General features: G+C 43.9%; 1 protein-coding gene across 1 annotated transcript; it reads right to left on the bottom strand.

Annotated features, from left to right (window-relative positions):
• Positions 1–868: 868 nt before the first annotated feature.
• On the bottom strand, positions 869–24,122 carry KDM4A (lysine demethylase 4A). The gene is made up of 22 exons (XM_035333219.1): positions 24,024–24,122; positions 23,620–23,772; positions 23,328–23,503; positions 22,316–22,430; positions 21,236–21,429; positions 19,767–19,816; positions 19,368–19,471; positions 18,540–18,677; positions 17,412–17,662; positions 16,527–16,717; positions 14,867–15,222; positions 13,010–13,130; positions 12,241–12,419; positions 10,805–11,009; positions 10,451–10,527; positions 9,663–9,718; positions 8,919–9,027; positions 7,832–8,020; positions 6,988–7,158; positions 6,380–6,499; positions 5,676–5,768; positions 869–4,613 (listed from the first exon to the last, which is right to left on the bottom strand). Exons 2-22 carry the CDS (start codon positions 23,755–23,757, stop codon positions 4,473–4,475), a joined length of 3,174 nt encoding a protein of 1,057 aa, XP_035189110.1. The 5' UTR covers positions 23,758–23,772; positions 24,024–24,122; the 3' UTR covers positions 869–4,472.
• Between the last annotated feature and the right edge of the window lie 2,033 nt (positions 24,123–26,155).

Raw genomic sequence — 26,155 nt, 5'->3', positions numbered from 1 at the left:
TACACCTACCTCAGCTATGCTCATTACTGGAACCAAACAACAACACATTTATCCCACCTCAAGCATAGCACTCTTTACTCATCTGAGTGAAAAACCTGAAGCTGCTGAACAGCTCTAACAGCAACACAAAGAACAGAATTATCACAGCAAAGAGAAAAAAGGCTCATTTTCACTTTCAGCAATACCTCATGTTGTTCATGTCAAACCTAAAATACTTAGGTTAGTGTAAAGTGTGGAGTAAGTCAGACTTAAAGGTTCCATGCAATGTCTACAGATTGTCAGGGAAAAGGAGATGTTAACATTGTCCCCAACTAGAAAAGCTGCCTCCAGGAATACCTGGCATTTTAGCCTTCAAAGGTATGGGCTGAAGTAATAATACAATGAATAAGCAATTTATTCAAGGTCACTCAGTGCACCAGTAACAAAAATCCCTGACCTAAAGTAGAAGAATCCCCTCTCCCTGACAGACAGTTTAGCAGGTGAAATTCAAGAATCGATATTAAGCAAAGAACAGAGCTACCTGACTCTGCACCCAGGTAAGATTTTCTGATGACTGCTATTCTGGCACTGCCACTCTCTTGGCTACAGAGTGGACCTAAGGCAACTCAGCTCTTAATGCAGCTGTCTCAGGTCAGTACTTGAGTCAGGAAGGATCCGTAGTTCTATCCCTGCTCTGGTTAAGGGCCGTGCTCCACTCAGGCCTTAAGTAAAAGAACTGCTTGGCATCTCTGAAAGGCACCTGAGAAATTACTGGATAAGCATTAAGGAGATGAGTATCAGAAAAGAATAACGCTAACAGAACCATTAGAGACATGATGAGAATTTCCAAGTTACATTGCTTTAGGATTTTAAATTAGTCTAGAGCTCATCCATTTTGAGATTAAATTTATTACTTGTTCAAATTGAAAACAAAATACAGGCTACCAGAGTCTTGTTTTCATCCCATGTTTGCATTTAAAAAAAAAACAAATAAGCACAACTGCAGACATGTCAGACAACAGGAGCCCAGTTAGAGAATGGAAGAACAGAGATGCGTGGAAGCCTTCTGATATGCAATCAGTCAGAGGGTTACATTCCTCAAACAGTGCAGAATCGGTCCAACCCCAGCTCAAAACACTGGGAAGGGAGCAGGAGCAAGCAGACCAGATTCTGCTTCTGACAGTACTGTCTCTGGTCACCTGAGAGGTCTTCTGATGGAGAAGGGCCTCCTGGAAGGCCAGCCACAGGCAGAAGAAACATTACTGCAACCAGGTGCTTTAGAAAGAACAGTCACCTTTTTAAACCTTATAAAAATTACCACTGGCTTGCCAAGCTCATCCTGAACAAGGGCAAGCCATGATTCGTTTATACTAAAAATGCTTTTTATGGGTCCAGCCTGAACCAGTCACAGATGGAAGCTTCATGAAAAGTGAAGTGAGGAGGTCTACTGCCTGCAGCATCACGTGTGATGGACCCAACAAAGGGCCGTGAGAGCTCCCAGGGGGCATACCGAGCAGGATCTCCTACGCAACACTTTGAAGAAGCCCCTGACTAGCGGATACTCCGGGCAGCACCTTGCCCTTACTGGAATGATGCTGTAACATGGATAAACACATGCCTAAAAACAAGCCACTGAAAAAATTGTTATCAGTCAAGATCAAACTCCAGGTAACTAAAAGCAAATGTACCTTTGAGACAGCTGCTCTATAAAGAGCTTTTATTGCTACCTGTTATACTTCAAGCCATAAACCCAATGTGTTTTTTTTGACAAGTCAAATAATACAGATCCCCACCCCCAAACATCAGGATCACCAATTTGAAGTTCACAGACAGGAGCCAAAACGCAGTTCAACCACTGCACTAGGATAAAACATGTTCACATTTGAACGATGCAGCACAAGAACTGACAGGAAACTCAGAAGACCCTTTGTCTCGGAGTGCAGGATGGCAGCGGTCTCAGGCACAGTGCAGCCAGCTGACAAGAGCAAAGTCTGGAGCCCGCAGAAAACGCAGCAGAACAAAGCTCCTGCTCCAGAACAAGTACTAGGCATAGAAGCTCTTGGCTCAGTACTCCTAGAGGTGGGTAGCAAAACAAAACCTGCTGCAGTTTAACAGCAACACTCCAAACAACTCCAGCTGTTTTGTACTAGGTCATCAGTTTAGGATGAAGCTGTTTAGAGCCAGGTGTTGGTAGCACAGGTAGCACGTGACACCTAAAAGGTGCAGCTGAGTTATATGGCGGTTTGAGGAGAAAGCCTGAACACAGGCTTCTTTTTCCCTGGAGGGAGAATGGCAGATGGTAAAAGGAATACATTTCTCAGTAATATGCAGGTAGTGTTCAGCCTACGTGAAGTTAATACCATATCTTAAGATATGCTGAAAGAACAGAAGCAAGTTTGTTAAGAACCTGCCAGCTCTTCTGCACATTTGCTAATAGCACATCGCTTCAGAGAGGCTTAGGTATAGGCTACGATGCCGAAGTGCAATTCTGCTTCCATTGCATAGCCCAGAGTACCCACAGCTACTAGACTCTGGCCTTCATAGATCCTAGTTTTATCAACTATCCCCCATTCACCAGAAAATGATTTAATACCCTGAGACCAGGAGTTTTGGACATTAATGAAAAAATACACAAAGGAAAGCCACTGTCTCCTTTCAGAATCTGTTTAAGCCTTCCAATACTGATGAACAAGATATTCCACCACAAAAATGAGACAGAGGAACTCCATGAAAAATTGTGGTTGTGCAAATCTTTGCTACTCATATCAGCCTCCTGACCCTATAAAAATGTAGGGATGAGGAAGATTTTCTTTATAAAAGTTGTAGTTTATTTCTTTTCTGGTCAAGAGTTGTATCACTACACAATACTACATTTTATTGCTAATCACAAATTGATGCACCGGGGTTTCAGAATAGTTTGGTTTATAGCGTTCCTATGTAACAAAAGGAAAAAAGTTACAAATCCAGACTTTGCAGACACCTTGCTATGTCCCTATAGAAGCAGGGATGCATTAGGTCTGTTTTGCTAGAAAATTCTCCTCTCGAACTGTTTCTGGAGATCATCACCTTAGTTTTCTCCAGCAGGAAAGTCACCCCATTATCCCATGCAAAAGGAGGTGGCCAATCTGCTCCACAGCCTAAAATCCCTTTCCTACAGAATGGGAAAGGAACGTGTATTTACATGGCTCCTGCTGTGGTGTGTTAATGCTTAAGTTACTAGGAGCAAGTTGGCACGTCTTTGAGGTACACCTACTACCCAGCTTAACTCAACTCCCTATTGCTGAGGTAGCAAGTCCTCTCCAACACAACTGGGATGTGCCCTACTTACTTTACAGAGCTTATCAGCTCTATACAAACGCTGTGATAACCTTTGCTAGACAGCAACACGGCAGCACTCCTACCTCAGGACAGCACGGCACAGCTCTTTAGTAATACATCCAGTTCAGTGCATGCTTGATCTGTCACAGACCCAAATTTAGCTGTTGTAAGCAAAAGCCTGTGGCCACACGAAGGGCAGTGCTGCCACAGAAGAGGTACTGCACTGCACTGCTCCAGCTGCCCTGCCATACCCAATACTGCGATGCTTGGATTTCAATAAGAGAGAGTTAGAACTCCATCCCGTTGGTCATTATTGCCTTAGTGGGAGGGGGAAGAAACTCAAAAGAAACTCTTTGGGAACTGAATGTCTATTGGGAGCTGAATGCTTATTCTTGTTAGAAGGCTGCACTGTGCAGGGCTCCAGACAGATTTTTTTTTTTTTGATACTGAGGCACATACAGTTAAACTTATCAGTAAGTAAGTCAAAACAAGCATCAGAACAAAAATATTAAGTGGAGGGTTAAATAATTTGTCCAACAGGATTCAATTTCACATTTCACCTGTTCACACAAGCACCTCCTGTCCGCTTGGATCTGAACAGCCTACAGCTCAACCCTCAGAAAGGAGGTGCTGAGAAACAAGAGCCTGAAGCTGCTTGCAACAAAAAAAAGATGGATATAAATATAAAAAAAGAGGTTCAATGTCAAGCACCAGTAATACTGCCTGCTCAAGCCCAGGTGTAGCCACCAGGGAGACTCCCAAGATCAGGAACGTGATTCAGAAAAAACAAAGACTTTGTACTATTCTGCAGCTGCCAAGATTCCTGGCTACAACTCCCAGAAGAGTTTGCCACCTGTCATATTGTCTCTAATAGAAAAAGCAAGACTGCTCGACGAGATGAAAGCAGCACCCCTTTCAAGCTGGCTTATTCAGTAAGGACCCAACTTCAGACCAGGAGTCTGCAGGCATCAGCTTCAGCAAATGGGATCTGTTTCACTATTGAACAGCTGCCTTTCAGCTACTGCAGAGCATCAGCTTTTTAGCTTCCTTAGAAAAAAAACAAAACAAAACAAAAAACAACCCTGGATTTGAAGCATCCAAATATGGCCTGTTGTACTGGAGCGTTTAAATCCTTGGGGAAAGTGGGCATCTTCTTCCTCTGCCACAGGCAGCGCTTACTCCATGATGGCCCGGTACAATGCGGGTTCAATGTAATCTTCCCGGTAGCGTGAATTGATCACTCTTTGTCTCTTCCTCTCTTGTCTGACCTCCTTCTCTGCAAAGATCTCCGTGAAGCGCATATCTGAAGCTATTGACTAAAAGAAAAGCAGAATTAGCCACCAGAACACAGATCAAATCCCTGCCTACACGTCCTCTTTTTGCATGAAAGAAAAGACCAAGATGGGACACCTGGGAACATTCAGACTTCTTCGAAAACTGACCTCTGGGGTTTCTGTACAAGAAAAATATTTAGGAAATTGGATTTAAAAGGCTGGGGTAAGTTAAAGTGAGCTGTAATCAGAAACCTAAAGAATCACAGCTTTCAAATTTAACTGAGTAGCTAATTTAAATTCAGTCACTTTCTTACTAATAAACACTCATCTGTTTCAACTTGCACGCCATCTAGTACACTTCGTGCCTTATGTAGCAGGCAGGTTTCAACAGCTGGTGACAGGAGTCAGCTATATTACATGCTCTTTGTTAAACCAAAATCCCATGTGCCTGCATTAGGTGCGCAGGACCATGCTGTAAAGCAAGACACCTTTCTCATTGTCCTGAGTTGCAATTTTCATAGCTGGAAGCATAAAGCAACGGAACACAGACCCAGAGAGGCTGCAGAATCTCCATACTTGGAGATAATCAAAACTTGACTAGAGGGAGCCCTGAGTAACTCTGCCCCACTTCAAAATTCAACTGGTTTTGAACAGGTGATTGGAGCAAAGACCTGCAGGGGTCCTTTTCCACCAGAATTATTTTGCAATTAAAAATAAATAAATAAACATGGCCAGCTCTCTTAATGCCACCCTATGAAGAGGTTTCCAGAACAAAGGAGAAGAAGAACTTTGCTTGTCTTTGCAACAGAAATACCTGGTGAAGCTGACAAATACATGCACAGAGGGGACAGTAACATGTGCTGTCTCAAATAGTGACTCTGTGCTACAAATTCCCCTTATCTACAGAAGAAGGAAACTCTCTCTCTTCCTTTACCTCCTTCCCCCCCCTCTCCTTTTGTAGGCTGATCAAGCCACCAAGCTTCCTAACAATTGAGGGGAGTATCAAATTGTAAACCTTTGCTGCTGTGCACTCAGCTTGCTGTTCAAGGACAAATCAAGTAAGAGTTAACTCATTTAGTAGATGTTTATACCCCCAAGACCTACCAGTCTTGACTTGACTCTCTTAGGAAGCTCCTCGTCCAGAGTGTACACATCATCTCTTTTCACCATCAGCTGAGACCCATCTTCAAATTCCACCTGAAAGAAAAAGGGAAGTTGTTCTGTCAGAAGTCTCAGAAATTAGAAGACTTCCACAGCTACCCTTGCTTTCTCTTCCCTGCAGAAGCCTTCTCATGAAATAATCTTATACTAATTGGATTTTACATAATACATATGCAGGTACGCACACGAGAACAGACATTAACGGAAACCTCATCCGATCCCATGACAGCGAAAGTAGCTAAGTACATTTTGGGATATTCCTTTAACACCTGACGAGACAGTCTGGCTGGTCACTAATGTATTGCCTTAATATTTGCTCCTTTGGAAGCGTGAAGGCAAGATGCACTAAGCAGTAAGAATAAAACCAAACTTCTTTTAGAAACAGATTAAGTTTCAGGAACTAAGTCAGCTGAAGAAAAGACCAGGGCTTTTCAGAAGCTGAGATTTTCATGTAGGTAGCCAGATATAAGCAGAGCTGCAGGCAATCACTGTTTTGCTGTTAACTCCAGCAACTGTCATTGTTGAAAACACTGAGCAACTTCCTCTCAAGCATTTAAGCATGACTGTACTATAACTATGCTAGCTTTGCAAACAGCCCTGTTTGAATCAACAAGTTGTTGTGAACAAGTTTTCAGACAATTCTGTACCTGGTACATCTGGATGGCATGTGATGCGACAAACTTGGCTCCATAAACTTGCCCATCTGTCCATCTGACCTGCACAACTTCACCTTCAGCAGGAGGACCTAACTGAAGGCAGTCTCGACTCTGCAGCATAAAGGAGGAAGTTGGGAGAGAAGCAGAAGGGTAAGCAGCTTCCTTATGTGAAGGCTCAAACAACAGGGGGATCCATCCCACTCACATTAGGGACATTGCACAGCACTCCATCATTAACTATTTTAGGGATTGAGACACATCTTTGTCACCTGTATTTGAATACTGACCGTGTGCCCAATTTCAAAAGTACTTCATACAGGAAAAGTGTGAAAGCACAAGAAAGTTTTCGTTTAGACTTACCACTGTTAAGCAGCTAAAGATTAACTGCACTCCATTACACCTGTTCTTCAGCTAACCTCAGTTAACCTAAGTCAGCCTCATGTAACACCCTTAACACTGTCTTGCAGCACATCTCAGCCATAACACGCCCTAGGTATGGAATACCTAATAAATTCCATCATGAACCTGCTCTGGAGCAGCAGGAATTGACTCTCATCATGTGCCCCCTATTGGAGCCAGACTCCTACTGCATAACATACCACAATGTCTTCTGGGTACAGGTTGTCACTGAAGGAGCCATCATCAAAGTTGACCTCATAGAAAGTCTCCTTCGCAAGGCTGACCACTTCACATTGATAGAAGCGACCATTCTTGTGCTTGCTGATGACTATCTGTCCAGGTGACAGATCTTGGAGTGCAGCCTTAGCTCGCTGAGAAGAGAAAAGCACATTTTAAACACAATGACACAAAGAATGTGTTAAGGCACACAGCTCTGGTGCTGGCAACGAAGCAAAATATTTTAGCTCAGGTGAGTAACTATACTCAAGACACCACCAGCAGCATTTTTAGGAAAGTTCTACCTCTAGTATTTCAAATGCTTAAGACCTAATCAGTAAGCTACAGCTGTCCCATCCTAATGCAAGCTACTTAGTAAATTAGTCTCATTTTTCAGAGCAATGCAAGGCCTTTACAGTGAATATTCTTTAATAGACTGTGGTGGTTTTGATGGCTAAAAGGGCTACACGGGAACTTTGTAAACTAATCAATCACTTAAGTATGAAATTTTATGACAACTCACGCAGCCTTCTGGAGACCCAGGACTAATGCCTGTATATTAAATATCATGGCATGAAAACACTATTATTCCTCATTACTACATTTCTCCTGTGGCTGTTGTACTCTGTCCTTCTGGGCTGCAAACCAAAATACAATAAAGGACCTAAGATCACTCAGAACAGCAGCAAGACTGAGATCAGAATCCAAGACCAGTACCATTAGAATGTTTTAAAAGAGTCAAGCCTCCAGTGAAGTTTTAACAGAATTACATAATCTAAAACTTCTCATTCCAAGATACTGCTGTTTGGGAGTCCCACAACTACTCACCTCTGCCTGAGATGGGATCTTATGCCTGAAGCAGGTAATGAAGACAACAAATGGCCAGTCATCAGGCTGCATCATGACTCCTGCTGCTTGGGCACAGCTGACATGAAAGGACGTGGGACACCGACCGTGGGAGCACTGTACACAGCAACCTGCGATTCTCTTTCTTCGTTTTTTGCAGAAGACACATTTCTGTGGATAGGAAACTACAGGTTATCAGTTGGCAATAGTTTTCACTCACAAAAAAAAAACGTCTGGTCTAAGTATCTGAAGCTGTGCCATTTACTCTGAGAGAGCTTTGCTAATTTTTGATGAAAATAAACAGAAGGCTAACAGCTCTAGTTCATGACAAGGCAAGAATTCATACATTTAGGTAATCCCAAAGGTGAAAATATACATTAAGTATCTACTATCTCACCATGCACAAGACATGTGACCCAGACTCAAGCACCAGATGATGGATTTATATACATACATACATATATATTATAATACTCCTAAGTCAACAGGATCTTTCAGCACCTGGCTATTAAGCTTATATTAAAAACAAGTAAAAGAAATTAGCAGCTCAAATACACAGCACTGAATGAATCTTAGGGAAAGCACCGTAAGAATGTTTTCTTTTAGCTACTAAGGCTGCATTTAACAGGTTAACAAAAGGTAAGCTAAACAAGTAGTTAATTACAGTAAAGGAGCAGCTTCACCAAATTCAGAATCATGACTGAGTTCCGGTACATTTTTTGGAAAATACTTTTGGACATTACATGCTTAGGACACAGAAGAGTTACTGCTGTAGACTTTTCTGGTGGATAGTCCCATTGCAATAAGACATGATACTGACTTCAGGAGCTGTTCCAACCTGCAATGAGTATACTATTCATGTTAAATGCTAAAAAGTAAAAGTGAGCCTTCGGGGAGCATCAGTAACCACCAGATCAAGCAAATATCTTTCTAATGGAAGTTTTTATTTCCTCTGATCTGTTGTACACAAACAGCTGCATATTCTCTCCTTCCAGACCAATACCTTCAGAATTAGCAAGATGAACAACAATAAAGGAAAGCCCAGTAGTGAAGCACAGGTGTTCCTTACCAGTCTGAAACGTTGCAGGGGGATTTTGCCAACATCTACAGGACTGCGCTCTGCGATGTTCACAAATTTTGCCTCCAGTACAGCTACAGCACACATTACATGAACCCACCTATCAGGACAGAAGAGGTGAAAAATGTGAATACACACTAGGCCAACATATGATGCTTTGGAGTTTAAGTAAATATAGTTCTGATTAGGCTAGCCACATAAACCCAGTTTCTTCTTGATCACAAAGGCTGAGAACTAGCAGTGCCATCTGCCTTCCTACTACTAGCAAAAGGGCATATATGGGGCAAAACACAAGACTTCTTCATACTTTCAATCAAATTTAACAGAAGAGCAATTTAGTGCAATTTATGCACCATCACCACAACACATTTCATGGAGATATCAAAATCTTTGAGAAGGTACCGAGAGATGTTATCTCATCAGGAACCTTATTTTCATGTGGTGTGTTACACCTCTGCACCTTGTGCTTATAAAACACAAAGCAATTAACAGCTGCTGTCAACAGAATGAGAGTACCATATTACCTGAAGAGGTGATGATTGCTGCAGGCAATGTGGACACAATAAACACACTGTCAACATAGGTTCCCCCCGCCTCAGTAACACAAAGTGTGAGAAGTGTTGCTGATCACTCCATTACACCAAATGCCAACATTTGCTTTACTAGCCTAGCCTCATCTACTTAGGAATTTAGCTGCTCCCTGAAGACAAAAAAAAAAAGGGCTGGAACACTCACTTGTCATCATTGGCTCTCTGAAGAGCTCCTCCTCGTAATGAACACAAACAGCAGTCCTGTCACAAGGAAGAAACCATTAGCTGTAAGAGCGAAGTCCAGAGAAATGCACTTGATCACAACTTCCTCCTCAAAATGCGCATCCAGAGGAAAAAAAAAGTTTCACTGTCAGAAGAGAACTAAATGCCTTGGACAGCTCAGCCCTTTAGCTCTCCAAAGCTGCTGTCCTGAGGACAACAGATACAGACTCCAAACCTGTCAAAAGACAAGCACACCTACCACTGAAGACTTCTTCAACTTGTTTGCTATAGGTTCCTTCTACAAATGCAATACCTTTTTGAGGATGTTTAAAAGATCTGGAACAAATTGAGCAAATAAAATTCAAAAGGTTGAGCAGTCTGCTCATCCAGAGCCTATGCAGCTTTTCAAATAAAACCTTTTATTCTTGCCTTCTTTACACTTGTGTGCCTTCCAAGCTGTTGACAGAAGTTTCCTTCTGCTTTAAAAGTAGTAGCTGCCATACATTAAGATGGACAGCTGAGCTATTCCCACATTCATGCAGAACATCTCTCTGACTCACATGAGCTCAGCAGCTTTGCACTAGTTAAAAGGATTACATGACTACTAACTTAAAAAAAAAAGACACCAAATGGTGGCTCCTAAACATTCTCTAAAATTGCCTTCTTTTCACAAGAGAGAATAATAAACATTTAACACTATGGAAATTAACATTCTAGCAAGTTCCCAGATATACCACATTCCTCATAAGATTCTTAAGGACAGAACTTTACCTCTTCTAAGGCATTTTCTGTGCACCTGGAGCACATCCAGTCTTCAGTAGCCTTTTCGGGGGGTACACCATAACAACCTAGAACAGGCACATTTCAGTTAAGAGCTTACCTACGATCAGACCCATTCCCCTAGGGTCCAGAAGTAAAGCAGCAGTTAAAATCAATAAGCCTAGAGGTAACGGTTTATACTGCAAGCTGCTCATGCAGTCAGCTCCGTATTTCAACAGCCACTGCAAATGTACACCATTCAGGTAACGGCTGAACTTGGTCTGTTTGTAGATTAACAGAGGCTTACTAGGATGTACAGACTTAGCAGGGAACACTGCATTTAGGGTTCATTCGGGATGTACTCACTTGCATGAACGCAGACTTGACAGTTCCTGCAGGTGATGAGTACGCTGGTTCCATCTTCCTCTAAGTAGGGGGTTGAAAGATTGAGATCGGTGCTGCAGCCAGTTGTAGTGAAGCACATTTCAGGAATCAGGGGTTTGGTTCGGATCTTCCCATCCGCAGCACCTGGAGTTACTCCAGAGCTTTGACTGTTGCCTCCACACTCTGCCTGTAACAGATAGATATTTTTCTTCTTCACAAAGGAAGGAGGAGTATTTGTTTGGTGTTTTGCTCCAATTTTTCATGTGAATGGGTAAGGGAAATGAGTTCCCAGACTTGCTACAAAATAAATTTGAACAAAAACCATAATCACAGCTCAATTCTTGGAGCAGTCCCTCCTTGCTGCCTGATGTAGACAGACACCTGAAAACCGAAGCTGGAGTTTTCTGCTTAATAGCATTTAGAACTCAAAGAAGAAGCTAACAGAACTTAAGTTATCTCAAATTGTTAACTTCATACATTGTCAGCACTAGTGGAAACGCAGTGTATTATACAGCTTCCATGTGGAATTTCCAGTCCTAACAAGAACCTCCTATCAGGCAGAAATAGCAAGGTCAAACAGAAACTATGGTCTTTGGTTTTCATGGAAATTAGGAACTACACGCAACGTAAATGCTGGAAAGAAATGAGGTCTTGATTTCCAAAATTATAGTAAAAATATTTCTAGAGCCACTGTAATTGTACAGTGATCTCAACTAAATAATGTTAGCTCATAAAATGGTAAGGGATGGGCTATCACTAAGTTGCAGGGGGAACATGCTAGCAGACAACTACCGAGCTATTACTTTGTTCAGACATAAGGAGTTCCGTGTGGGATTTCTACCTAAGCATTTAGCCAACATGCTAGTGGGGTTTGCAACCTCTTCTCAATCTGTGCATTGCTACAGCTGCACTTCGCTAAGGCACATTTACATGTCATAGCTACTGTTGATGTGAATATACTCAAAAAAAAAAAAAAAGACAACTTTCTACCTGTGCCATCCACAAACACAAGCTTAGCTCACATTACTTTAAAGAAAATTTCTCCTTGCTAGCTCCCCAAAGACCCTATAAGTGGGTTTAAAATGTTTTTTAAAAAGCACAGAAGTGAAAGTATCACTCTGGAAAAAAGAAATTGAGTTTGTAATTGGTTCCAGCAACATTCAAGCTCCATTCTGTGGTTCTAGCAAAAACCACAGAACATAAAAGCTTCTGTTGAACAGAAGAGTGAGTCTCTGGGAACCCGCAGACCCGTGAGAGGTGTGGTGAGGTTCACCAGATTGTGCTCTCCTGGAACAATTCCTTGGAAAGACTGCAACACTGATATAGCTTTTATTAAGTAGCAATGCCCAAACTGACAATCACGGTAGAAACTTATTCAGGCACCTCTACTGTAACGCTAACAGACCAGGACTGCATACCTGATACGTCTGGAAGAGCATACAAACAGCGCAGTAAGGTGACTGCTGGGCCATGGTCCGGTTGTATTCTTTTTCAGCCTCAAAATTTGGTGGCCGATTCTGCCACAGCTGGCTCAGTGGCTTGGCCCAAGCTTCTGTCTCTTCAGCTTCTTCTTCAGGAGTGAGTTGCTCCGATGCCTCTGCAGCAAGAGATCGTTACTCAGTGGTTATGTACCCTTTTATAGATCCCTTCTTGCAAATAAAACTAAACAAGGCAAGATGTTATGGATGGAGATGACAAAGACTGCCACAAATTAAATTTACAGAAGGGTGATGGGAGTCAGTAACCTAGCCTCATTTTTAAGCAGCTTATGCATCAGATACTTTAAGCAACCATGCATCAGATACAAGACGGGCTTATTGGGCAAGAACAGCATCAGCTCCAAAGCGCATCAAGACTAAGGCTGCCAGCCAAAGACTCTATGTATTTAAAGAAAAAAATATAAATATTTACAACAATTACTGAAATGCTCTAAGGCTGACTCTGTTACGCAACAGACTCTGGTACTACTTTAATTGTCCTTTCAGAGTTGTAAATTTCCAGAGGATGGAGCAGGAAAGAAGGAAGACACCATTCAAGAGGAAATTTTAATGATGCAAACACAAGAAGGCGACAAGCGCTTTGTCTGGGGTGCACAGGTGTAGCTTGCTGACTGCAGAGAAGAATACCATACGCTGCCCACACAAGCTGTGGCCCATGCTACAGTTTCCCAAAGAGCACAAGGCTTACCATCATCACTAATGCAGTCTTTAACCAAGAGCGGGTGATGGCGTGGGAGCTTGCTCAATGGCTGGCGACGACCCTTGGACTTCTTACTCTCCTTCATTGATCTTATGTACTCCTTTGCTGCCTGAACAAGGAGCAAAATTCAGCAGTCAAGTTAGCACGTGTACTTTTGACCTTAAAAAAATATTTTGAACTTAAATGATTTTATTTCTAACAAACTTCACAAGTAATCTTAGCAACCTTTTAAAAAAGGAACTACTTGCAGCACTTCTGCTAAGAAAAACTACATAGAAAAACTCAGTTTATGTTGATTGTTCAATTCTGTAAGAGCTCTGTTGAGCTATTCAGAGACTTAGCACAGGTCCCAGCGTAGCTTTTTATGCAATTCTACTTATATAAGAATGGCATAAAAAATAGAAACAAAAAAAGACAAATTGAATGGTTCAACTTAGAGGGGCCACAGTAAGTCTCAAGCATTCTGGAAAAATAATGAGTTGGTATGTCAACATTGACATTCAAAGTTTAAAAAAAAAGTTTGAGTTCACTGGCATCTCAAACTAACAGGTTTATTTTAAACGGAAGGAAACTTTCACCTCATCTTCTTATTACTTGTGTTGGTGTCTTCCCAGACAGATTGGAGGGAAGAGACTACAACAATTGTTACTTCCTCTACCCTTAGTCTAATGTAAAAACAAGTGACACACACTGACAAAATTGCTACTAACCTGACAGGCTAAGCAATAAAGGCAATGATTTAAACAGCCCGGTAACACTAAGTCTCTCGGTAGGATAAAAAACACCCTTTCTCTGAATCTCTCACTCCTTTAAAAGCAGAAGTAAATCTTTGATTAAATGTGTCTTTTATCTCTGTAATTTTTTTAAAATACAAGACAGAAGAGAGCACATCACCTCTGATCGCCTACATAGAATTGGCCACTAAAATTCTCAGAAACAAATATGCTTTTGCTCAAATGGAAATAAGCAATCCCAGTTAGCACCTAATGGAAAATTTGTTTTGAAATACACCATACTGGGGAAGGCCATCGACATCCATTTAAAATTTCGTCTTTTCCCTGTATGGAGTATACAGTGGAGACATCAACATCAGTAGCGCAGTATCTTCAGTTTAAATATACATGAGAACTCTAGCTCATTTTCAGCTTGATCAACATATTTGTCCAACTGCTGCTCCATTTCTGCAATTCTTCAATTTTGAAGATCCAACCATTATCACCCTTCCACTACTTCAGCACAGGATTACAGAGGGAGACAAAGTTATTTGAGAAAACAACAACAGCTAAGATGTTAATTACAACCTTCTTTTGGTTTGTCTAACCAAGGATTCATTAAACATTCAAATTTATGTTTTCCCCAACCAGTAATTTTTTGTTCCATTATTTCTTTCCAAAAAAAAGGACAGAGATGTGCACATGTATGTTATTTTATAACAACATCAAACAAATTAGTGTGCTCATAATAAAGGGCTGGATTGAACTAGATTTACTTTAGGTACAAACAGGCGTCTGTAGCCATAAAAGGACCTGGATGAGCCTGTAACACCACCATCTCAAAACCACCAAGCTACACTTTCACTTAAAGCACCTGAATAATTTAGAGAAGTTCTCAAAACAAGGGATCTCCTTGTTTTCTAGAAGAGGAAAGAGTAAGATGTTCATCTTAATTTTCTGTTGTTGTTCAGCAAATCCTACAGGTGTTAAAAAATAGATTATTGAATAATCAACCTGCTATCAAAACAGCAATGAAATGAAAATGTAATCTGCAAAGACAGAAGTTGTGTCACAGTAAATCCATGACCATGTAGCGCAGCCCGTAGGCTTGCCGTACTCACGCCATTCGTACCTCTGCCAGTTCTTGTTCATTCATGCTGGCAGTAGCACTGGTTTTCTTTCCTGAAGTCTGTTCACTGTCAGATCCACTGGCATCCCCTTTAGCGTAGCTATGGACTGTAAGCACCCCAGCTGGCCCAGGTACAGTTCTTTTTGGCAACAGATCAGTCGATTCAGAGTCTGAAGAACCAGAATATGCTGGCGAGCAAGGCTGAACGCTGCAAGTTGCACTCTGCTTCGAAGTCGGCAAAACTGAAGTGGAATTTGAAGCATGCGAAATGGAGAGGTCCAACGCAGCTGCTTCTTCCTCTTCTTCCTCCTCAAGCTTCACAGCTTTCAGTTCTTCAAATCTGGCCAAGCACCCACAATCTAGAAGAAAGGATATACTGACTCCTTCTAAAGTCTGGGCAGCAGAGAGAACAGCCTGCAACCACTTGCACGAAGTCAAACAGGAAAGCAGACTACTAAACAAGAAAGAAATGTGACACTGAGTTGTGGAAACAGGAGATCATTAATTTAAACACCTATAAAATCATGGTTGCCTTGGAGAGAGAGAATAGAAGCATCTGCTCATTGCATCTTACATTACAGGAACCAGGGTACATCAAACAAAGCTAGCAGAAGTTGGGTTCAAAATAAACAGGAGATGGTCCCTTATACAGTGTAGCTAGACAGTGCAGCTCCTGGCCACATGAGGCTGTAGGTAAGAGCTTACAAGGGTTCAAGGGAGACTTAACAGGAGGAGGGAAAAAACAAACACAAAACAATAGAGGATCATTAATTACAAGTTCCAAATGTCTGGAAAACAGAACATGAAAAAGAGGTATCATGTACATATTTACCCTCTTCTTATATTGTTCCATAGGCACCTCAATCCTCCCTTATAAGCAAGGATAACTGGCCCAGTACAAGCCACATTAACTTCCTCTAGCATACTGATCACAAAATTACTAAGAAAACATTCATACAGCACAGCAGAGCCATGCTACCAGGCAGTGTGCTTGTGCTTTACTAAGCAATTGTACAATTGCTTAGAAAACAGGCCACACTGTACAACAGTGCTATACAGAGGACCTTACACTACTATGGTATCGAATAAACTTCAGTATGCCAGCAGACAAAATAAAATCAGAAGTCAAAAGCCAGAAACACCCATTTCTTAAGCAAGTCTCTTGCAATACTTCCTTTTAGTTCAGCTGAAAACCAACATCCGCATGAACTACCTGCATTCAAGCAGATACAGGATGGCTTCCTATACATGCTCTTCCCCTACATATAAATATTTTTAACATGTAATTCTCACTGGGCAGTTATCCACATACAGGCTACAAAAGCCTGCATCTCAAACTGTGTTTATCTCTTTTACTCAAAGTGGTGACTACTTAGAAGTGTCAGCCACATCTAACTAAGGGGCACAACCTAAAACTGTTCTAGTCTACTCTCTGGTCTCAAAAATCAGATGCCAGTAACTCAAGTCTCATGACAGTAAGTTTCTGACATGCTTTCCATGGCTCTGACAAATTAATGTCTGCCTTTTTTTTTTTTTTTTGACATGACTACATTCTCCCATCTTGCCTTCTGAATCTGCAGTTCTGTCTCATAGATCTAGCAGCTTTTTCTCTGAAGATTAATATCCTGTCCTCCAGTACCAGAATAAAGCTTGACACAGTTACCTGAAAGCTTGCGCCTTTGTTCACCTTGCTGCCCAACTTCACTTGTGGGTATCTCACAAGGCTGTGCCGTGTCTGCTTCATCCTGCGCAGAGCTCAGCTCCTCCTTGGGGAAGGCCTCACTCTCACTCACTTCCTGGGGTACTTCCAGGCAGACTCTGTGCCTTTTGGTTCCTATGCGATGCTTGGGCACACTGCAGAACAGAAATTCACACCAGGTTACCAAACACATCATGAGTTTGTTGAACTTATGTCTGGACACACAAAATACAGCCTGGTCTGGGTCACATTGTTTTATGATACAGCATCTGGCAAGCTAAACGGTTTCCAAGTTATTCTGAAGTGTTTCCTTTTCCTTTATAGAAGCAGAACCAGTATTCCTCAGCACCTGTTAACCGTGTAGTATGTTCTAGCCAGACATTCTTTACCTTAAAAACAAATAAAAGAACAAAGATTTAGGAGTACTAGCTGATGCTGGTTGAAAAACCTAAGGCGATTAGCCTGTCACACACCAACGTTGCAACTTGGAGTACTGATACTACTGGACTTTGCTAGCAAGTACCATCTCACAATCCCAATATACCACCTTTTTCTTCTGACCTCCAAATGTATGGTCAACACCTTCAATACAGGTTTTGGACACCTGTCCAAAGATGAAGAACCATCTTCCAAGCTAGTGCATTTCTCATCTACAAGAGGATATCATAACTTGGATTAAAACAGTTAAAAATAAAAGCAAAGAATAAACCCTTCTCCCAAGGGAAAAAAAAAAAGTCTATTGCTAACTCCAACTGCAATTTTTTATGGGAAGAGCAAACAATTAAATTGCAGCAGGATCCAATTGCTAATAACCATAACAGAAAAGCAGAGAACTATGTACAGCACTACCTTTTTGCCTCATCCCCATCCACCTCCTCTTTACACGTTTCTCCTGTTTCCATTTCCTCAGCATACTGCTTCCCACTCTTGACTTTTTGCATGAGATCCCCTTTAAGGAACTCTGCCGCTTCTGGTGTTGGAAGAGTATGGTCAATGACAGTCACGTCCTTCCCGGCCTTCCAGAGCTTGTAACGGTCCGGCTGGTACTTCCTCACAAACACATCCATGGAGATCTTCACCATGTCCTTCCGGCATGAGCACTGGAGTCAGAAAAAAAAATCAAGTAAGGCTACTCAACAGCTTTACTCTGCACTCCTACATCACTCTGCTTTCAGGAGCTTAAAGGAAGAAAATTTATCCCAGTTTTATGTATTTAAGCCTCAGAACACACTCTCTCTCACAAAATTAAACCAGCATGTATTAAGCTACTCACTAAAAACTGGGCAGAAAATTCAGCAACAACAAAACAGAAAAGATGCTACCACAGTTAACTAAGAAAGAAAGCTCATTTACATAGTTGCTGATAGAAGCTGACAGCCTTAAAAATCCATGGGCTCATGCAAGAACAGGCAGCAAAACCAGAGACTGTAACAAGGGAGCTGGAGCCATACAAACTCTGGGCCTACCCACAACAGTAGAGGCTCCCCTTATCTGGTTATAGTTAAAACCAGTGTTTGAAAGCATTCACTTCAATGTAACTTCTGAAAACATCATCCATGTTTGTAAGGCACCTCCTACAGGGACATAACATTATCCAGTCTAAAGGTTCCCTGATAAGTGACTTAAATTACCGAAGCCATACTTGAAGCTAAATAGCCAATAAACAATGGTTAAAATATCAGACAAAATACTGATGAGTCCTGATCAAAGCACGCCCTTTGATCTTTGGAAAGATGCTAGTCAGTCTCCTGCTCTTCTCTGAAGCCTCACTTGATCTACACAAGGTGAAAAAACATCTTTCTGCTAAAGAAAGATATGAGTCTGACTGGACAGCTTTACCTTCTCAGGAAGTGAACATCACATCTTAAATTGGACAAAGTGCTGAATTCATTTGCTGAGAACAAACATCAGGGGCTTAAAGAGGAGCAGAGCATCAGGCACTGTATTCAGGGTATCTGTATGCAACAGACCACTTACCAGTACAGACTGTTTCCCATACTCAATCCACCGAAGAGTAGCAAAGTTGGTAGATTCAGCACAGTTAAATCCATGATTAAAGCCAGCGTGATAACTATAAGGAAAGGTTATCATGAACTCTCCAGCTTCCTGCGTCACCTAGAAGGCAATTGAAACACCGCACTGTTACACACAGCTTAAGAGTCAACTCTGTGGGTCTGAATAAAAGCAGCTTCTGTACCCCACATGCAGCGTATCTGAACCCCCCACCCACACACAGTAATTGGAGTTACTTGCTGCAGTGGACAGACTTCATACTTGTCTTCATTATTCCCTTACTTAAGTATTTGTTTACTAGAAGGCTACACTCAACAGTTTTTACTAAAGCACAACAAAACTGATCAAAATAGCACAGAAGTAGCTATACACGTGAAATACTCCGTGATAAGCCATCTGGAGTTCATGAAGACCCTCATGTGTATTTGCTGCTATTTGGCCAAAGAGCATCCAACGCCAACTGAAATTTGTATCCACGCACACCTCAGAAACTTACTGCTGTTCTCACTCAAGTACAACTCTTGGCCAACTCCTCTACAACGCATCCCCACTGCCTAGCAAAGGTTCATGCAACCCTTCAGCTGCCCCTGCAGGTGTAACAGTATTTCTGAATAAGGACTCAAAGACTAGACCACATTTATACTGCTGTATGAATGGAGGTACAGTGGGAAAGGATTACTTGTCCTCCCTGTTCCTATTTTCCTCTCTAAGCACCTGCTATTGGCTGCCGTTTGAGATGAGACTGGGCTGCATGAACCCTTTGACTGTGTAACTGTGACTACTTTTCAACACCTTATCAAACGGGATGCCGTATTTCTTCAGAATCGATGGAGAGATCAGGGTCATCTTGTGACGGAGAAACGCTTCACAGCTCTGGGCACTTCCCGGAAAGAATCCTGTTTAAAATAAAGGCAAGGAATGATGTTATTGTTCTGCTGTGAGTTGAATTATTTTTTCAATAAAATACTTTTTACTAAAAGTTATTGTCTGAACAGTATTTTTCCCTAGGCCTAGAAGTACGGACCCCCTTGTTAGAAGTGCACTAGCTTGCATTCTGAAGAAAAAGAACAATTCCTGGAGATGTTTTTAAGAGATGCCCATTTGAAAGAGAGTAAGACCAAACACAGACGGATCTTCCGTCAGCTATAACCTTCCAGATTTAACAACCATTAGAAAGAAATGCACAATTACCTTTGGCAAGTCTCTCCAGCCGCTTCCCATGCTCTGGAGGGATAGAGTACCTGCAAGTCATAAGAACAACTCTGTTAAGTTCAAGTGGCCTGACAGAATCTCAAAGTTTGATGGGAAACCGTAACACGGCATCAGGGCATGAATTACTGCTTTTTTTCCTTTTAAGAAATTCCTCTCTCTCTATCAAAGTTTTATGATACAAAGCTAAAAATGTTTATCACGGACTTTCACCCCTCTATCCTTAATAAAATCAAAAGCCAAAAGCTGACCATCTCCTCCAGGGACTTTTACTTAAGCAGCCAAAGAAATATGAAGTCTGATGCACGTAGTTAGCAGATCTGTGCATCAAAGCGTAAGTTACAAGAAGAAAGGGCAGAGCACTTCCTAACCTGAGTTCACAGGCCTGCAATATACCCAGTACAAGAAGAAACACAGAGCAAGACAGAAAATGGAATCATATCTTTCAGCAGCTCAGTCCAAGGCTGGACTAAATCAGGTGCAATGCTGCATCCTCAGTGTGCACAACTTGCAGCGTGCTTGTTAGCGCTACGTCTCCCTCTGTACAGGCTTTGTACGAGTGCCACAGAACTCGTAGCTGGTTTCAGTTACTCCAGCCAAACCAACTACTTAGATTTCTTTTGATCTGGGACAGAATGCTACAACCTTGATGGAGTTGCTTGTTGAGTAAATCAAACTAAAGCATCAGCAAAGTTAACTTTTTCCACTTACTACTGTAAAAGAAGCAATAGCCAAAAGGTCTAAACTGACTCAATTATTCTGTTTATTCCCATGCTATTGCCACTGCATGGGGTTGTTCGCTGGTCACATGGCGCTAGCTATTATTTCTGACTTCAAAGTTGTATTAAAAGGCAGCCAAAAATACTAGTTTCCAACAAAATTGCCATGGAAACAATTGTTGAAGTTGCTTGAGAAATTCATTTGTGAACAGAAGGGAATGATTCACTCTGAAAATGCAACCCATACTACAGAAAAATTCAGAAATCTCCCCTAAAAAGAATCACAGAAGCCTTGACAGTGGGCAAACCATCCAGCAAAATCCACTAGCCTGCTTTTTGTAATAAATAGCTACGTTTCAAAGTCTTTCAATAATTGTGACTGCACAATGACAGGTTTAATACCCCGGTATGGCCATTTTAGAGCTCAGGAAATCTTAAGTAAGTTTTCCAGGTTCTGGCCCTATCACACCAGATACTGTCCACCTGACATTATAATTCTGGAGAACTCTCTGCATCACAACAGCAAAGAGACTTTCTAAAGGTAACCAAATAAATTCTACTGAGGCCACGTACTGGTTTCAGATTCCTTACAGGTTTCTAATTCTTTTTTCATCAGATACAACTGCATTGCAAGATAGGAGGCACAGTAATTCCTTTACACAACTCTTGTAACTTCACCACTTTGACTCCAGTATTTTATGATATTCTTTTCCTACATCTAGAAAGCCTTACCATGACTTGGGTTCCCCAAAATGCAAGTAATTAATACTGTAGAGATCCATGTCTTCAGTATGCCAAGCAAACGAAGTTTTCCACATGCCAAAATAGAGGTAAGGAGTATTCACTCCTTCAATGGTTATGCCACTTTCATTCTCCACGATATCCAGGATTGTGTTCAATCTGCCAATATTCCACGCATCTACGTGCTGCAAAACAGAAATCTCGTGTTAAACAGGCACTACAAAGAACAGGGCCACACAACTAAAACAGCAGTCGCAAAATGTTACCAGATGCTTGCGATCAAACAGCACCTCGAGACAAGTCATTTACTGGCATAGTTCAAATCATTAGCTAGCTCACCTAAACCAAGCTTCCCATGGTGTTACCTTACATACCGATTGTTTACCAGATGCTTGTATGGAGAAAAAGAACCTATCAGCTGACACAGTAAGGATTAGGAAAGAGAAAGTCATGAAGCTACAGACTTCACACAGCAGAGAACAATAGTGCAAGCTTGAGCTGATGTTCTGAAAGATGGCAGACTGAACCTCCTTGAGCAGAAACAATTTTCATCCCAAACTTTTTTTTTTAAAAAAGTAAATTAGAATTTAGGAGACTAGCCACCAGAAGACATGCCCATTTCATATATTCATCATCCTAACACACAGTGGCTACAGAGCCATGACACAAAAGTAAATGCACTGACGGATACCAAAGCAGTGCACGTTCACTGATTAACGGTGCTTTGTCCTGAATACCGTAAGTCAAACAAGACTTATGTGACAGTGGTTCTTTCATTTTAGAAGTCAAACTGTACTACACTTAGTAAGCGTTAACACTAACAAACTAAGTGTTAACAGTTAAATACAGAGGTTCCTTAGAACACTACCTCTAGTAGCCTTTTTAAACTATCTGGTTTAAACGGGAAGTGTACCACAAAAATCCAGCTTATTGTGCTCCTTCTTACTCAAAAGCTGGAAATCTGCAAAGACTATGTTGTGGAAGTTGGAGTCAAACGCTGCATGAGCTTTTATGGAATGCAGCACAATGCATATAGAGATAACTGTTACTGGAAAACCAAAACCGTCATACCTTCTCATAAAGTGTGCCATTAACATCAGCACCATAGATGGGGGCATTGAACGTAAGGTTCTTCCAGTACTTTCGTTCAAGGTCTTCAAAATCCGTGTAGCGGGGTGTGCAGTACCTAAAAAACAAAAAAACAAGAACAGACTTTGCAGTTTGATATTTGAGGAGTTTAAAAACAACATTCTCCACCACTGAAGGAATCAAAAGCTACAGCAAAGATACCTAATGCATGTTATCAGCCAGACCCCTGCCCCTCCCAGAACAGCAGCCACAGCTGAGACTTGGAAACCAAGGACCACAAAGAACATAACCTTCCCTGATTTTTAGTTTACTTTCATTTTTACTTAGTGCACTTTTCTCAGCTCAGAATAATTTCACTTTCTACTTGTTGCTACTTAGCAAAGAATGCATTTGAAACCGGAAACACTACAGAGGCTAACTTGACAAAAACAAAAATAAAGCGTGAAAGCAAAATCCCTAATTTCCAGACTCGCCTGCTCGTAAACTGGTCAAGCACACTCAGCTTACCAACAAAATACTTGTTTGCTACGTCCATTCGTGCTTACTAGGTACCGGCCTCTCAGTGCACAGCTGATGGACCAAACCTACACTCTGACACATGGTTGCTGCATACCTATCTTCCAGACAATTACCTTCGCAGTGCAATGCTCCTTTAGAGAAACAGAGCCTTAAAGCTATCGATGCGTTCTGCTCTTGCAAGACAAGATGAGCTCCAGCAGGCAGACCGCAGCTAGCCATGCCCATACCACTTCTGAGTGGTCATTTCGAAGGCTGTTTTTACTTAACGCCCTTTTAAAGTGCGTTCCCCTCCCTTCTCACGGCCGCTACACGCCCCTCTGCGCTGCTGGGTGCCAACACCGGCGCTCGCACAGCCGGGGCAGGCAGGGGAGGCTCTGTGGCAGGAGGGACCTCCCCCCGATGCCTCCCACCGCCTCGCCTCCCCCTGGGGGCCGCGCTCCGGGTCCGGCCGGTGGCGGCGGGCGCCGAGACCTACTTGTCGCTGTTGGCGATCCGGCGGAACTCGCGCACCGTCATGGCCTTCTTCTGGATGTTGTACTGCGTGAAGAGCCCGGACTGCCCCGTCACCACCTGCTGGATGGGCGCCGGGATCACCAGCTCGTCGATGTCGTCGTAGCACCGCCGCGGCCTCCACTCCTTGGGGGGCACGATCTGAGGGGGGAGGAGGGGGGAGAGGACACCGTGAGGCGCACAAAGGGCCGGGGGGGGGGGGGGAGCAGGGCCCGCAGGCCCCGGGGGGAGGCTGAGGGGGACGGGAGCGGCCCCACCTTGGCCAGCCCGGCGCGGTGCGCTCCCTGCGCCTCCACGTAGGCGATGTAGCGGCTGAAGTCGCGGAACTGCTCCATGCTGGGCCGGAACGTCATGATCCGCGCGCCGGGGTTGGGGCCCTCCAGCTCCGAGGCCATGGTGCCGGGCGGCCGCTGCACGGAGGGGAGCGGGGAGGTGGGGGAAGGGGGCGGGTCAGCCCCGCCGCTCCTCCCCCCGCCCAGCCCCGCCGCCCAGCCAATCGCCGCGGGGTCCGCGCTGGTCCCGGCCGCCCATTGGAGGAGGACGACTGCCCGTCAAGCGCGCGGCCCCCCCTCCCCTCCCGGCCCGGCGCGGAGGGATCCCGGCCCCCTCGCGGCGTCCCTCTCGCGTCTCGTCCCCCCCACCCCGCTGTATCCCTCCGCACCACGCGCACAATGAGGCCCCGCAGCACGACGACGCCGACACCACCTCGGCCGCTCCCCGCCGCCCCGCCCCGCCCTCTCCGCCGCAGCCAATCGCCGCCCCGCTCTCCTTCCGCGGCCAATAGCAATTCGACGTCACTTCGGGGCCGGCCAGCGAATCAGGAGGCCGGGAGCGGGGCGGTTGCTAGGCGGGCGGGGGCAGGCCCGGAGGCCGTCGCTAGGGGGCGGTTGCTAGGGGAGCCCGCGGCCTACTCGGGGCCGGGCCGGGCCCTGCCCGGGCACCGCGGGGCCGAACGGGGCCGGACGGGGCCGGACGGGGCCGATCCGGGTCTGTTCGCCCGTTGCAGTGCTCACCTGGTGCCGGTGGCTGTGTCAGCGGGCACCGAGCGTTAACCCCCAGCCCGGCTTGCTGCCGCTCACGCGGGAGCCTTGCCAGGAGGGCAGGGACAGGGAGCAGTGTCCCCGTGGCCAGCGCACGGCCACAGCCCGCATAACCCATCGCTGCCCTGGGCAGGGCCGGGGGCTGGCAGTAAAGGTGTGCAGGTGTGGACAAGGCCCGAGTGCGTGGCAGCCGGTCAGGGGGTGCTGGCTCCCTTGGCTGGAGCTGGCTGCGATTGTCACAGGTCACGGTATGCTAAATGCCTCTTCAGTGTCCTGTGCTAAATGCCTCTTAAATGTCTCCACTAGGCAGCCTCGGAAATAAGCATAACCCCCACAAAAGGACTCCTGACTGGTCTCAAGCACTCATCCCCCATGGCTGTTGTGCCTAAGAAAAGCCTTAATTTCCCCGTATGTTTCCCCTCAGACACGTTTCCTTTGGTGGCACGCTACAGACCCCCGAAAGCTCTGTGCTGCTGCTTCTCTGCCCGTCTCGGACACCGAATTACTACAGTCCAGAACCTCGAGGTGACGAAAGCCACGTCAGGCACAACGCTCGTCTGCCTCCAGGTGCAGCTGTAAGGTAACGTTCAGGGAAGCACGCTGTGGTCCTGGCCCGTCCGTGGGCCTCGCAGCCACGCTTGCTAACCATTATTCAAAAAAGCCCAACTTTTTAGTATCAGGAGACATGAGACGTTCTTTTCATGCTGACGAGGGGCAACACATTGCCACGAGCAGGAATGCGTAGGCAGGATAGCTTGGTGCCATATACTTGTTGCTGTGGACTGAGATTGTTTATTAGAACTGGCAAAAGGGCAACAATCAGCTTTAATTGGTGGGATCAGAATTTTCCTTGCTCTCAGACATGAACCAGGTCAGAACAGGAGGGAAAAAAAAAGTAAAATAAATTATTTTTTTTAAAAAAAGGTCACTCACTGGGAAACATTACAAATCAAAATGGCAGTGTTGCTGAGAACAAAAAAAGCCAGGACTGTGGGGGAAGAACTTTCCAAGTTACTGTGCAGAATAAGCCCAGATTTGTTCAGTGGTGCTGCTGTTTCTTTTCTTTATTTAATAACTACTTTGCCCTTGAAAACAAACAAAAAACATGGAGTCCCAAAAGGCAAAGTCTGGGGCAGTGTGTTATCGCTAGGAAGCGAGTCAAGCCGAGACAGGGCACAGCTCTCTTGCTATAGGTACCAATGGAATGCTTAAAAAAAAAATAAGAGCACAAGGGCACCTCATTGCCCATTAATTTACTTTTGACTAGCTGCCATTTACCTGCTGTCCCACCTGCCACAGTGCTCACTTTCTGCAGACCTTGCCCTTTACAGAGCTGGTTATCTGCCTGTGCACTGGGGCTACCTCAGAAAATTAGGAACATTTTTGCTGGGAAAAATCCACAGCACAGCACAGCACAACAGCACTAACTACCCAGCTGCACTGCTCACTGTCAATGTGAGCAGTCTGAAAGAGGTTCCAAAAGAAAGAGGCCAAATTCCTCCTTTGTGCATCACCTTGGGACCACTCACTCAAGGTTTGGCGCACGGTAGCGCTGTGAATTCAGGCTGCTGTCAGAGGGAGGGAGTGACCTCAAACGGGTACCAAAGAAAATGGGGCAAAGAATGCCAGCCAGGATAAATTCTTTTTGGCCAGGGAAAGCTGAGAAACGCAAACCAGGCACAGCAGTGCCAGGCACTGGACACAGGCAGCGTGGCTCATCTGCCTGGAGCACAGCACAAGTCTACGTGTTTGG

This window comes from Oxyura jamaicensis, chromosome 8 (genome assembly GCF_011077185.1).
Source record: "Oxyura jamaicensis isolate SHBP4307 breed ruddy duck chromosome 8, BPBGC_Ojam_1.0, whole genome shotgun sequence".
Taxonomy (NCBI): domain Eukaryota; kingdom Metazoa; phylum Chordata; class Aves; order Anseriformes; family Anatidae; genus Oxyura; species Oxyura jamaicensis.
Note: the sequence above shows the minus strand (reverse complement) of the source record. Positions and strands in the feature narration are given on the sequence as shown.

Excerpts from the sequence above, each read along its gene's own strand:
- KDM4A (XM_035333219.1), bottom strand. The coding sequence starts at position 23,757 with ATGGCCTCGGAGCTGGAGGGCCCCAACCCCGGCGCGCGGATCATGACG. Across the intron at positions 19,817-21,235 it reads TTTGGGGAACCCAAGTCATG|GTACTCTATCCCTCCAGAGC; the intron begins GTAAGGCTTTCT and ends TATGACTTGCAG. Across the intron at positions 7,159-7,831 it reads AGATCCCATCTCAGGCAGAG|CGAGCTAAGGCTGCACTCCA; the intron begins GTGAGTAGTTGT and ends TTCTCTTCTCAG.